Below are 15,070 nucleotides of genomic sequence, written 5' to 3'. Positions count from 1 at the left end.
AGAACCTTCAATTCAACATACAATTGCCCTGCGCAAAGCCTCTCAAATACCTTGAGATTTTTCCTTTTCTTTTTTTGCCGACACACCTTCAGTTTGGATAAACAGCACTATTGCTGCAGAATCAGCCGACTGAGAAGCACCTTCAGTTTGGATAAACAGCATTGCGTCGAGGCCGACTGGTTACCTATCTAAGTCTCGACCGAGAAGGTTTTTCGAACCTTTGTTGGTAGAGGTCACCTTGCTAGCCCTCTCGGCGTAGTAAGGTGTTACGAATTGCGTTATTCGGCGTACTGGACGCCGAGTGACTTTATGATTGGATACTCACAAGTGAGTTTCAGAGTTCGGCATTTCGACGGCCGAACTACATTCACTATCAAGACATACATCATATTTGAGTACCTGTGTCCATATAGTTTGGTGTCGATTCGACGTGCCTATACTCTTACGAATATAATCACAGTGATCGAATCGGGCGCTGACGATTTGTGAACTTCGCAGAATTAGTAGCCTTGTCTTCAGGCTCTAGAACCCAAAGACCGAGAGTGTTCATTCCTCGGTCGCAGTCACAAGATAAAGAAGTCAACAACGCGCTTAACGCGACATCAACGAATTGTACTCCTCGGCCGAGCTAGGCCGACGAGTAGCCACGCCCCACATTCAACCGAAGGACGTAGTTAGCTTATTAGTTACTCGGCCTGCGTGCCACGTAGGTTTTGTAATTTTTAGAGTCAACAGTGTTATATGTACAAAACAAATAAATTTAAAGCTACTTAATAAATATATATACCATTCAACGATCCAACCATCAAACTTGTTTGTATATACTTTGAGATCGTATATGCCAAAAAATCGCAAAAAAAAAAAAATATTCAGAGATCAAGTAATGGGACAAAACTTTTCGACGGTTATAAACGAAAAATCACGATTTAATGGTTATTTTAACTCCAATTTTGATGATTTTTTACAACTACACTCCTTGACCCTATATGAATCAATGAATGAATTCGATCTTCAATTTAAAATATTTACACTAATGGATAGCACAAAATCTTATGGTATACTTAATGAAAGTATAAATAAACTCTAAGTGTTAGTGAATCTATTGTTTTGATGGGATACGCATTCTAAAAAACTCGTTTCAATGATCCAACCGTCAAACTTGTTTGTATATACTTCGAGATCACATACGCTAAAAATCACAAAAAACAAACATTTAGAGATCAAGTAATGGGATAAAACGTTTCGACGGTTATAAATGAAAAATCATGATTTAACGGTTAATTTAACTCCAATTTTTATAATTTTTTACAACTGCACTCCTTGACCCTATATGAATACAATGACTAAATTCGATCTTCAATATAAAATATTTACACTAGTGGATACCACAAAATCTTATGTTATACTTAATGAAAGTATAAATAAACTCTAAGTGTTAGTAAATCTATTGTTTTGATGGGATAAGCATTCTACAAAACTAGTTTTAACGATCAAACCGTCAAACTTGTTTGTATATTCTTCGAGATCTTATATGCCAAAATTTGTAAAAAATAAACATTTAGAGATCAAGTAATGGGACAAAACTTTTCGACGGTTATAAACGAAAAACCACAATTTAACGGCTATTTCAACTCCGGTTTTGATGATTTTTTACAGCTACACTCCTTGACCCTATATGAATACAATGAACTAATTCGATCGTCAATTTAAAATATATCTTTCTAACAAAAACCCCAGCCGAACTACAATAATAAATTTAAAGCTACTTAATAAATATATATACCGATTTATTTCTTAAGTGTTGTATGTACAAAATAAAAAATGAAAATAAATTGGTTTAGGTGACTAAATATTTGGATTACGTCGCGCAAAGATTGTAAAAAATAAATTTTTTATTTTATTTATTTTTGTAAAGACTTTGCGAACGACGAAGTTTAAAGTTTCGTCGTGCAAAGTGACTTTGCGCGACAATGTGTTTTTGGTCGCGCAAAGTCACTTTGCACGACGATGTGTGTTTCATTGCGCAAGGGTTTTTTTTTTTATTGTTTTATTTTTTTTTTTGTTACTAGTGCTTGCTTACAAAATGACTAGCAAAAATTTAATTTTCAGACCCTGTTTAATGGGCCATTCATTATATATACGTAAAATTCATCTAGCACTCCGTAATTTTCATCCATAGGTTGAGTGCTACTATTTTTGGTTGGCATTGAATTAGGCTCGGGGTCAGTAACTTCATTTGCCCTTGTAACATCACCAGGAGCGGGGCCCGTTGTTGCATGTGTTCGTTCTTTGGGATTTGTCCGGCATAAACTAGACAACTACAAAACAATCCAAAATTGTTTTAAATATTACAACCATAAATATATTATCAGGCAAACCAAAAGCGATAATTAATTACGTTGTGTACTTTGTGTCTAGACGTGGACAATTCTTTTTCCCATTGTTGCGTCTCCAATTTTGACTTCGTTTCTCTTTTGTATTTGTTTTCAACACCCCTTTTCTTTTAACTTGAATGAGATCTTTAAGCACCTCGGTTTCAGAACTCTTGACTCCTTCTTCAGTTTGTTTTCTTTTCTGATCATGGTTACCACCATCCAAAGAGTTGAGCTTTGTATCCAAGGATTTCAAATTCAAGGATAAAAGTTGGGTACCTTCATTCGACATCAGAGCCTTGTCAATCAAATATGAAAGTTTTTCATAAAAACTTAGCTCTTTTGGACACGGTAGAATTATTGGCTTCTTTGCCCACTTTTTTCCCTTTTGTGTCCAAAATAATGTCAGATTTGGCGATGTTAAGCCACCTTTTTAGTATTTAACATTTCGGCAGCAACTCTATTTGTTTCATTCTCAAGTAGGCTAACATGTGTCGGCAAGGAATACCTGAAACTCCATTTTTTTACAACTGCATTTAGCATAACCCGAGATCGTATCAACCGCTAACTTCTTCATTTTGGTCACCTCCGCAGCCCTCTCAAGTACTTTATGGAGTCTCATTCCCATCCTTGGACTGGTCGCTCAAGAAACAAGTTAAACTTTTCAATTCCTTCACTTGAAACTTTTCGAACATAAATCGTGTTTACAATTTGGTTATTTGAGCTTCTATTGGGGTGCAAAGCTGCAATGGAGGGGGTATGATCACCAACCACCTTTTTCTGACGTTGCCATCCAAGGGATTGATTAAACAGAATGATGAATTCAATCAGTGTTTCCTATGCACATATTGCTTGAAAAAGGAATGACAACTCTCGGCATGTTGATTGCTTGACACTCCAACTAAAATAAGGTGCTTACAAAATGTCAGAACCCAATTTCCATGCAACTCATAAATGTCCTCAAGCCACGTTTTATCAACCAACTCATGTTGTTCTACCAACACATTCCACCTTGCCTTAAATGCTTCTTTTCCTTCGATATCCCATATACAATCATGCAAATCCTTGAAAACGCCCTCAACCCGACCTTTGTCATTGAACTTATTAATAATATGCCATATGCAGTACTGATGAAAGGTGCTTAACAATTCATGGCTAATAACCTTTGCCATCACTCCATCTTGATTGGTAATTTATGACTTTCGGCGGCTTACCCGGCAGACGTTTAAGCATTTCTTCAAACAACCACTCAAAGTTCTCGGTTCTTTCATTTATCAAGAATGCATAACCCAATATCGTTGTTTGACTGTGGTTAACTCCTAACGCAATCACATCACCAAATAGTAGTAAGCATGTCATGACTTAGCATCCGCCCAAAAGTAACACCCCAAGTGTTCTACCTTCATCAATCTCCATCTCGAAAAAAAATGAATCGTTTTTTGCTTTCTCATCCTCAAAATTCTCTTTCAACATTTATGCATCATGGCCGATTAGAAGAGCTTGCAATTGTTGTTCGGCATTATACATATACTTGGGGTGCATTCAATATTTCCAATTCCTCCACTTTGCACCTCTAATAAACTCACTTGTCTACTTATGAAAATACTAGCATGTGCACATTGTTAATCATCGCCTTCTTTGCATCTGAAAATCATGGATGCGATCTAAATAAGTGTGATGCACTTGACATAGGGTGGTTGTGTCCTTCATTGAAAACTGTTACAACAAACTTTTCACAACCATTTCCCTTGTTCAGCGCAAGTTTCGCCTTGCACCCAGTTCTTGCATCTCCACTCCTACCTTTCTTATTAGGTTAGGGATTAGGATCCATCCTCTTCTTGCCTTGCTTGCAATAAATAAAGTCTTTCATTAACCAAGTGTTACCATCACTAACCTTCTTACTACTGTGCTCCTGAATCCCCAACCCCCGCTGCAAGTGCATAATTGTTGTAAAAAGCATACCCTTCATCTAATGACTCAAATTCCATTTTTAATTTCAGTTTCAACCCATTGTCTACCGTTGGAAAAACTAATTCAACCCTCCTTGCAGCAGATTGATCCCTTACATCTACATCCTTTATTTCCACCACAATTTCATATGTTTCTAACTCATCCCCCATCGAATTATGCGTATATGTCTACCTGTTACTAATCTATATAACTACAACACAACTTATCACAAACTAGCACAAATTTTGCACCTATATATCTAAAATCCAATTTCACGTCGGTGGTCCCACCATTATGGATTCAAATTCCAAAATTATAAATAACAAAATGGAATGGAAATATATTATAACAGAGGCTCTAGATTTCTTCAAAGACTAACCTGCACAATCTCAATTTCTTCAGAGTTTCTGGATGAACAACCTTTGTCAACTCTAACCCAAGCATTGTTTCAATCTACACAAACCGATCCCTTATACCCTTCACTAGCTCTATCTCTCTGCATCTTTTTCCCTACGAAGACAACCTAATTCTTCCTTTTCACAGTGACAAGAACAAACCCAGTGAACAAAAAAAATAAAAATAAATAAAGGTACTTGATTACCCGGTCACAGTAGCAACTAACCTTGAATCCAATTGAAATCGACTTTTCACGTAGCTCCCTCTCTTCACCTCTCTTTCCCTCTTCACACACCCAAATCCTTCAACTACCTACCTCCTCATTTCTCAATGACCAAAAGTTACCCAGTGAATAAAAAAAATTAAAAAAATTTTAATTACACTGGGTCACAACAACACGGTTTTACCCTGAGCTTAGTAAATTGCCACCTTCCGATTTTCCTCTGCACACAAGGTTCGTTTATAAGGTCCAGGTTTAATCCTCTAGTCTCCCAGCCTATGCCTAATTTAGAGCCCACACTGGTTGTATAGGGCCAGTGCATTTCAGTCGTATTCCTAATCCAACACCTTTATTCCATGATTCTTGGCCCTCCAACCGCTGTCTTAATCTAGCAAGTGCCTTCTCTCCTGTAATTTGGGCTCATAACCATCAAACCAACCGCTGGCATGTCCACGCCACATCCAATGTTGTACCCGCACTTACAAACAGTGATGTGGCTGCCTTATCAACTGCCATATCCACCCATATCCTATGGTTACTCAGCTTCGTGAAGGAGGAAATTAATGTGTTCTTACATAATCAAACATTGTCTCTTGTGCCTTCAAATCCAATCAAAACACAGTTGACTACAAGTAGGTTTTTCGAATTAAGCGTAATCTCGTCTCTGTGGCCAAGGGTTTTCATTAGAGACCAGGTATTGATTATGATGAGACGTTTAGCCATGTTGTTAAACCTATCACTGTTCGCACCGTTCTCAATTTGGCTATTTCACAAAATTGGCCGTAACGCCAATTGGATGTCAAAAATGCATTTCTTCATGGTTTTTTTACGAAGATTATACATGGCTCATCCCCCTGGATTTATTGATCACACCCATCCTCGTCATGTTTTTCGCCTACACAAATCTCTTTACAGTCTCAAACAGGCTCATTGTGGATTCCTTCTTTCCTTTTGTCCTTTGAATTTATTTAGAGTGCTGCTGATTCCTCTCTTTTTATATTTCAGCGTCTCACTCACACTATTTTTTTGCATCTTTATGTGGATGATATTATCGTCACTGGCAGTTCTTTAGATCTTGTTACTCAGTTTATTGCTCTTATTGGCAAGCGGTTTGACATGAAGGATTTAGGCCCTCGTTCTTTTTTGGGATTACAGGTTACTATTGACTCCACTAGCCTACATGTTCATAAACTTAAATATGTTCATGATCTTTTTACAAAGTTTCGTATGGTTTCCTGTAAGCCAACCTTGACCACTATTGTTGCCAAAGTTCCTCTCATTATTGCAGATGGCTCTTTGCCTGCTTCTCCCACTGCTTTTCGTGAGTTAGTTGGTTCTCTCTAGTATCTTACCCTTACTTGTCCTGACCTTTCCTTTGTGGTCAACATTGTTGCTCGGCATATGAGTTCTCGTATTGCTCACTTGATAGTTGCTAAAAGGATTCTCCATTTTGTTAAAGGTACATTAGATTTTGGTATTCATCTACATCCTCAAACAACTTCTGCTACTTTATATGCTTATTCTCATGATGATTGGAGGGTTGTCCAAAAAGCAGCTTCCTATTTCTCGCTCGAGTGCTGAGTTTGAGTATCGCTCGCTTGCTCATGCATGTGTTGAGACCACTTGCATCCTTTTTGGTGAAATTGGGGTTCTCTTGACATTTCCTATTTTACTACATTGTGATAATTTAAGCGCTACTTACCTTTCAACCAATCTAATTCATCCTGCTTGCACGTGTCAAATCAAACTTTATCATCATTTTGTTTGTGAGAAAGTTGTTATTCGTAGTAATCGTGTTTGTTACATTCCTTCTGGTGATCAACCGGTCAATCTTCTCACTAAAGCTCTTCGTTAGGCTCGTCATGGTCTTCTTTGTTTCGGATCCAGCTTGTCTAGTTTGCTTAGGGGTGATGACATTAGGATAGCATTAATTAATTTGGAATTTTCTCCGTGATTGTAGCATATAATATACGAATGTAATTTCCAATTGTTATTAGTATATAATTCCTATATCAATAAAATTAAAATAATCTTGTATATATTGTAATATTTTTCACACATCAATATTGTCACTCATAATTCTACAAATATCATTCTAATATGCTTTTCATGTGTGTGTTTATTTATTTTTTGAATTTTTTTATTTTTTTTGTGTAAAGCTTTTCATGCTTTCGACCAAAACAAAAGCATGCTTGAAAGTTCTACAACTTTCTCCAAAGTAAATAATGAAGGTGCGACAAAAAGCGTATATGTGGAGGAAAGTCCGGTCTCTCGTCGCTTAGCTGATGTACTTACGATCCAAACCACATTACTTTTATTTTATTTTGGTCAAATCAAACAACATTCTCGCGTCCGGTGATTGCGATCAAGATTTTGTATTGCACAGAATAGTTTTAGAGGCCAATCAAGCTATACACAGAGCGTCTAGAGCAATCCATGACTAATGATTTTTACACTCTTTAACATTAAAAAAGAAGAAGATTTTACACACTAGTTTTGACAAAAGATAGTTAACCTAATTTACATTAAGGTGAGGGTATAGGGTCGATTCAATTCGGGATTATAATGTGAGAAATAATAAAGTTTTTTTTAAGTGTCGATTCAATTCTTAAAGATCACTTACCTTATTCTTTCTTCGTGTGACTCTTCTCTTTTGTTTTATCACAAAACAAAATGTTATCAATGGCTTCTTATAGGGAAAGGGCCAGAGAGCCAATTTAAACTGAACGTGAATATTAAGGAAAAAAAAATTGTATCTTACAAAAAATAAGCATCACGAGGAATGAAAAAGCAAAAAGCCAGGTGAGCATTAGTAATATTTTTTAAGTAATACTAGGCAGATTAAATTTGTAAATTAAATTTAGTAAACTAAATAATATGAAAATTGATGATTGAATTATTACTTAAACATTAATAAACGTACTCATTTCATATTGATGACACATCATTTAATTTATAAATTTAATTTCCCTAACAATACTCATATTTTTGAACCCTCCTTTCCTAAACCCTAGCATTACCCTTATTATAACAGTGTACCAAGCCCGACGTGTTCTTATCTCACCATTACAAGGGTGGCAAGTGGCAGAAATACATGGGCCAACCTGTATCATTCACACCGAATGACTAAATCATCCCCCAAAACAGACATCAACGTGGGCGCAATAGTCAAACTAGCATATCATTTTCCACCATATAAAGGTCTAAATAATATACCACTCACTCGACCAGGCTTCACCCTCGCAATTCGCAAATATGGCATCCAGCAACTCCGTCAACTATCTCTTCATCTCCTTCTTCCTCTCCCTCCTCCTCACCCTCGCCTTCTCCCACGTAAGTTTTCATTTTTTTTTAGGAGGTTTAACAAAACACTTCAGGTACTGTTCATTTTTAACGAAAAATCACATTTATACATTTTCTTGATACTATTCATTATACCTTTAAAAATAGTTTTTCATTAAAGTGAATTTTTTTTGAATTTTTCGTTAGTTTTTTTATTTTTTATTTTATTTTATTTTATTTTCATTTTCTCTGATTTAATTTTTGGCGTTTGATAATAACATGGGTATTTGCAGGACCCGGATTGTGTGTACACGGTGTACGTTCGCACGGGGTCGATCATAAAGGGCGGGACGGACTCGAACGTCAACCTCCGCCTCTACGATGTGTACGGATACGGCATCGAGATCACGAACCTCGAGGCCTGGGGCGGCTTGATGGGTCCCGGCTACAACTACTTCGAGAGGGGCAATCTCGACATATTCAGCGGCCGAGGTCCCTGCCTCGACTTCCCGATCTGCTCTCTCAATCTCACCTCTGACGGCTCCGGCCCCCACCACGGCTGGTACGTTAACTACGTCGAGGTCACCTCCACAGGGGTCCATATTCCTTGCCATCAACAGCTGTTCACCGTCGAGCAGTGGCTAGCCACCGATACGTGGCCCTATGAGCTCACCGCCATCAGGAACTACTGTAACTCCGCCGACATCGAGGGTGCTGAGAAACGGGGTCGTACTGAGCGTCGGATGATCCCGTCCGGTTCAGGCGGTTTGGTTTCTACTGTTTAAGTAATTGTTTGGGTCCGGGGTTAATGAGTTGTTTTGGTTATCCAAATCCGTGTTAATTTATTCAGGTGAGCGGTGCTGTGTTAAATTTAGACTATATTAACATAAAAAAAAAAAAAAAAAAATTATGAACTTCATTAGAATTCCGATCTGTGATCTGTAAAGTTTGGTAATGAGAACTGTGGTCTGTAAAATTTGGTAATGTTAAAGAGATCAAATTTTTAAATTAAAATTTGTAAACCAAATAACATAATTGTTGATGATCGAATTATTAATTAAGTGTCAATAAACGCATGTATTTTCTGACATATCATTTTATTTACTAATTTAATTTAAACTTTTAGTCTCAAACAATATCTAAGAAAAAAAAAAAATATATAGTTTGGAATTTGTTTTGCAGTCTTAACTTGTCATTAATTCCTCCCAATTATTGGAATCTTGCCCTGACGATACAAAAAAAGGAGACAATTATTATTTTTTTGTTATAAATTTCTTATTTAAGTAATTGTGTAAATCCTAGATTAGGTTAGATTTTACTTATGTTTTCTATTAGAATTTGTATTCCTTGGAGGAGAAATATTTCCTCTCTCTTATTACTATAAAATAAAGGCATTGCCTAGGGGAAATAACAACACATCCTCTACACAACCCTACAAACACATCTCTCTCTATTCTTTCTCTGTGCTGCCGGCCCCCCTTCCCTGTCACCTAAATATACGCCACAACACGTTATTAGCACGTTCGTACTGCTGAGCTTAGGAATTTGACGTGGGAGCTTTCTGCATCAAACCGGTTCACCAATATCATCACGCAATTAGGTTCTTTCAAAACAATAGTTTTTATCTCGATATTTTTGCAGCCCTGATAGCATGAACATCCATCATAATGCATGACCCAACTTTACATTTTTCAAATTTTAGGGGGGTGTAATCGATTTGGATTTCACATGATTTTAATATACTTTTTTTAAGTGATAAATTTTAAAGGATTTTAAAAGATTCTCACTTTTATATGTATTTCGACAGATTTATATGGATTTCTATTATAGATTTGTATGGATTTGTATGAATTTCTTTTGTGGATTTCTTAGGATTTATTAGTTGAATCTTATAACATAAAATGAAATAATGCACAAGAAACATAAACATTTTGAATCAAAGGAGATCCATTAACAATAAATTTGAAGTGTTAGCAAGCACAATCATGAACTCAAATACATAGAATAATAATGTCATCGTAGTAGCTAAGCAATCAAATGAAATTCCAAATTCCAAGTTTCAAACACAACCACAAAACCTTATATAAGTCAGAAATTCATCATTACAAGTAATATTTTCTTCTTTCTTTTTTGCTTTCTCGAATGCAACCACAAAACCTAACATTACAAGAACATCATCGGAAATTCATCACTACCACACTAGAATTATTTGTGACTCATTATCCTCCATTAACATTGTTATCATTATGAGCATCTCTCCACATGTCCAAAGTTATATTATATCTCCATTCATTAGCAATATTCCGTTGTTGTTCTTGTGTTTGAAAATCTTGGTCAAGATCCCCTTCAGAAACTGACAATGGTGGAGACGAAGAAGATTCATCATCTGGTTCAATAGGAAACTCATTCGATCTACACTCCTTGTGAAGAAAATTATGCACTACTGCACAAGCTAATACTACCTCCACTTGTGTTGCATATGGAAATGGAGATGCAATCCTTAAAATCGGGAATCGTGATTTTAAAATACCAAATATCCTCTTGACGATATTTTATAAAGAAGCATGAATAAGATTGAACAACTCTTTTTTGTTTCTAGGCTCATGACCCGAACCACTATACTCTTGGAGATGATATCGGATTCCTCGATAAGGAGCTAAGAACTGACGTCTATTTGGAAATCGACAATCTACTATAAAAAACTTCCCTGATAATATATATTTTAGTATGCAACTCAATCGATTGATGAGAAATTAAATAATAATAAAAATGATAAATAATAATTTGATACCTTGTGGCACTTTAAGTCCATTGCTTCTTGTCAAAGCATCATTAAGAACTCTTGAATCATGAGTCGATCCTTCCCACTCACTAAGGACGTACATGAATTCCAAATCAAAGTTACAAGCAGCTAATACATTTTGTGATATGACACCCTTATGATTACGATAACTGCTTACATTGTATCCGGACACTGATGCTGGGATATGTGTGCCATCAATAGCTCTAATACAATCCTAAAATAGTGTTAAGTTTATCATTTGGAATAAATTAGAATGATACAAAATTAAAAAAAAAACAAAAAAAAAACACACTATACGTACCTTCAAGTAAGGGGAAAATCTCGTACTTTCCCTTATTTTAGATAGCATTGCTAATCCATGTTTGGCCATCATCTCCAGTGCTATTGTGTTCAAGGCCTTCAAAACTTTGTTAAAATTTCTACTGGTAGTCCAATGTGATTGCCCAAACGCATCACGTAGTAGACAATATCTACTATTGTGTCCAACAATAAGCAAAATTGTTGCAAGCATTTCTTCTATGCAAATGAATTTTGTATCTCGTAAGAGTGTTTTTTCTCTAATAATAGTGCATAACTTCACAAACACATCAGGATACATTCTATACCTTTGACGGAAATCCTCTGGGCGGTCTTCTTTCAGTACTTTATGTATATAATTGTATCCTTCCGTAGTAATTGATCGTCGATTTAAAAGGATGTTCAATAGGTTGTCCAAATGTAATTATAAACTCTTTTAGCATGTGGACTATAGCTTGAATCGCCATCAATAAATATTTAATGGTTTCATTTAGTTCTTCTTCCTCAATTTCTTCTTCATCAATTTCTTCTTCTTCAATTTGTTCTTCCACCATTTGCTCCACTTTCATTTCTTCATCCACTTCGTCCACTTCCATTTCTTCCCCACCTTCCACTTCCATGCTTGATTGAGACATTATATAAACTACGCAATGCGTGTGGGATGATCTATCACATAACATTACGAGATTATAATTTGCTCACTACCAGCATATAATGTACAAATAATTCCTACATGAAGAGATGCACATGTTCAATCAAAACATAACAAACTAAATGACAAATATATAGGATAAACTCATCCCACGCACATCTTCATTTTTTGTGGCTTCAATACCTATTCAGGAAACCCAATAAACACATGACATTAAGCATAAAACTCAACCCAATGCAAACAACTTAAGAAGAATAGTAGAGCAAGACAACTAAATCAAAAGAACCCAATTAAAAGATCCTCAGAAACCACTCAAATCTGCAAGGGCACAAGGCACATATACCTCATCCTTTCAATACTATTCGATCAACTTGTCCTCACAATACCAGTTGTCCATTTTCAAAGATCATGTAAATCTTCTAATGAACAATCTTACAGAACCCAAGATCTTCCTAAACTGTATATCTTAAATCGGCAATTCAAAAGACATTTAAGGATGCCAACATTGGCTGCAAATAAGAACTCCAAGTCTCATGACTCAGTTGCACAATGTTTCCTAAGGTCTGTTTTCTCTATGTTCCATACATAAAGAGAACGCAGATTCATAGATACATTTTCTATCAACTTTTCCCAAAAGATGTTGAATTTTTCATTTCTGTTATTTCTTTTAAATCCATGAAAATTACCTTGCTACATAGAATTACAAAGAAACAAGTGGAAGGAAAAAAAATTGTAAAAGACAGTAATAATACAATCCCATAAAGCATGGCAAAACAAATGTATAAAGGCATTCCGTGGAGTACAGAAGGATATGTATAATACCTACAGCTTTCTTGGGCCTTTAATTTTCCTGAATCTTTAAAAAAAATTAAATTGTAAGTTTCATAAAGATACAACAGAAGAATAACAGATCATGAATTTTCTATTTGGCCACACCCAAATAGTTTTGTAGTTTCATAAAGATACTGCAATACCTTGTGGCGATAGAGGAAGATGAGAGACAAAACTGTTCCACTTCTGTGAGGAATGTGAAAAGAAATCACATGTGGTAGGGTTCAAATCCCTCAAAATCCCTTGGCCATTAAAATCCTAATAAATCTTTGACATTCTCACTATACCTAGATTTTAATGTATTTTTAAATCCTAATTTGATTACACCATAATTTCAAAATCTTTTAAAATCATCTTTTAAAACTCTAATCGACTACACCCAGATTTTAAAGTCTATTAAAATCCTACCAAATCTTAGTTTGACTACACCCCCTTTAGATTCTACATAAATTGTATATGCATTATATCCATAATTGTTGAATTATATGAATTTGATATTGCCATGAATTACATCAAATATCTGTTCATGCATTAAATTATTTATCTGAATATGCATTGAATTAATATGGAATTGAAAAAAAATTATAAAGAATTTTTAGGGTTTCTTTGAAAACCCATCCATGTCGATGGGCTTCTTTTTCCCCCGAGCCGAAAAGTCGAACCTGGAGCCACAGCTCCAGGCCCAAACCCTAAACTCGACGCCTAGATAGTGCTGCCTCCCTTGAACCATCGAGTAGCATGGCTTACAGCCATGCCCAGCCACCTCTAACTACTTCCCCGACGACCTGAAGTCGTCACCGATGAGTCCTTGCTTGAATTTCGATGTTTTTTTTTTTTTTTTTTTTAAATTAAAATAAAAATTCTAGGGTTTTACAATGTTGAGAATTTTTCACTCTCCTTTCAAATTTATAGGTTGTTGTTGAAACCACGACCATCGTAATGATTTTTTGCACTGCGACAAGACCACCTGAAGTGGTGGTGCTAGTCTTCTCCTACGACGAATTCACCCAGCTCGCGCTGGGATGTTTGGATAAAAAAACCCAAGCCTACTTGGGCTTGGCCTGTTTCTCGGTAAGTATCAACCCTTTGGGCTTGGACACTTCCCTCGGTCCGCGAACGACGCCAACCCAATTGGGCTTGTAGTGGAACCCAGCCTACGCGACTGTTGTGGACTCTCTGCGCTGCAACACATCGAATATCAGCCTGCAGCTGGTGCATCGGTGCACCTGTACCGCGCCGTATCTGATCGGTGCCCATATAGGTCTATGTTTTGGATCTTATTCTTGCAGCCCGTTTGCTGCTACTAGGCTTGCAGCCTAAATTCTATTTAGGGCATGATCAGCTCGTGCCTACCCGAGCCTAGTTTTGGGCCTAAACCTCACGCACCAGTTCACTCAGCCCACCAGTGGGCTTTGGTCCAAATTTTTGGGCCTCGAGTTTTAATTGCCTATTTTTTAGGCACTTTTGGGTTTTATAATTTTTTCACCCACACTTTATATTTGGCTCGAAGTCTAAATAATTAATTTAATTATAATTATAGACCTGAAGTTCTATTTGCATATTTTCTTGTTGCATATTTTTGTATATATATTTGCGTTGTATGCAGGAACATATAAACCTGAAGTTCATAATTATTTCGAAACCTGAAGTTTCTAGAAGTATGCCTTGTTTGAAAACCTGAAGTTTTTCTTAAAAACATCACCCACGAAGACCCAAAGTTTTTTCATGTAAATTTAAACCAATACATGTCTGTTGGAACCTGAATGTTTTACTCCTATGTGAATGGATTGATTTTTTTTTTCTCCATTACACTAACCACATCTTGTCCATCTATTTTGTGATAGGAACATGTCGAATTTGAACAAACTTGACCTCACCGTTTTAGACTTCTTTGGAATGAACTACCTCAAGAGGGTCCAAGATATGAAGTTTCACCCCACTACAAAGAATTTGTTTCCCGCGATTAAAGATGAGACGGACAACCCTGTTGGCAAAGCTAAGAAAGCCACTGCCACGATCTTTATGCGAAGACATATTCATGATGCACTGCAAACTGAGTACCTTGCTGAGGAGGATCCATGAGCATTATAGGTCGCTTTGGTTGATCGCTTTGATCACCAAAAGGACATTTTCTTGCCTGAATCAAGACATGACTGGCAGCATTTGTGCTTCCAAGACTTTAAGTCTATGAATGAATATAATTATGAAGTTTGTCGAATTCGATCACTTCTCAAGTTCTGTAACGAGACCTTGGCTGAAGAGGATCT

General features: G+C 36.4%; 1 protein-coding gene across 1 annotated transcript; it reads left to right on the top strand.

The window, feature by feature from the left end:
- The first annotated feature begins 8,156 nt into the window (after positions 1-8,156).
- Positions 8,157-9,262, top strand: LOC137719424 (PLAT domain-containing protein 3-like). Its single transcript, XM_068458466.1, has 2 exons — positions 8,157-8,271; positions 8,514-9,262. Exons 1-2 carry the CDS (start codon positions 8,194-8,196, stop codon positions 9,003-9,005), a joined length of 570 nt encoding a protein of 189 aa, XP_068314567.1. The 5' UTR covers positions 8,157-8,193; the 3' UTR covers positions 9,006-9,262.
- The last annotated feature ends 5,808 nt before the right edge of the window (positions 9,263-15,070 follow it).

Source organism: Pyrus communis, chromosome 1, assembly GCF_963583255.1.
Source record: "Pyrus communis chromosome 1, drPyrComm1.1, whole genome shotgun sequence".
Classification (NCBI taxonomy): domain Eukaryota; kingdom Viridiplantae; phylum Streptophyta; class Magnoliopsida; order Rosales; family Rosaceae; genus Pyrus; species Pyrus communis.
This window is presented reverse-complemented; position numbering and strand designations above follow the sequence as displayed.

Bases quoted from the DNA above. Each gene is read 5' to 3' on its own strand.
- LOC137719424 (XM_068458466.1), top strand. From the start codon at position 8,194: ATGGCATCCAGCAACTCCGTCAACTATCTCTTCATCTCCTTCTTCCTC. The intron at 8,272-8,513 runs GTAAGTTTTCAT...GGGTATTTGCAG, and splicing joins TCACCCTCGCCTTCTCCCAC to GACCCGGATTGTGTGTACAC.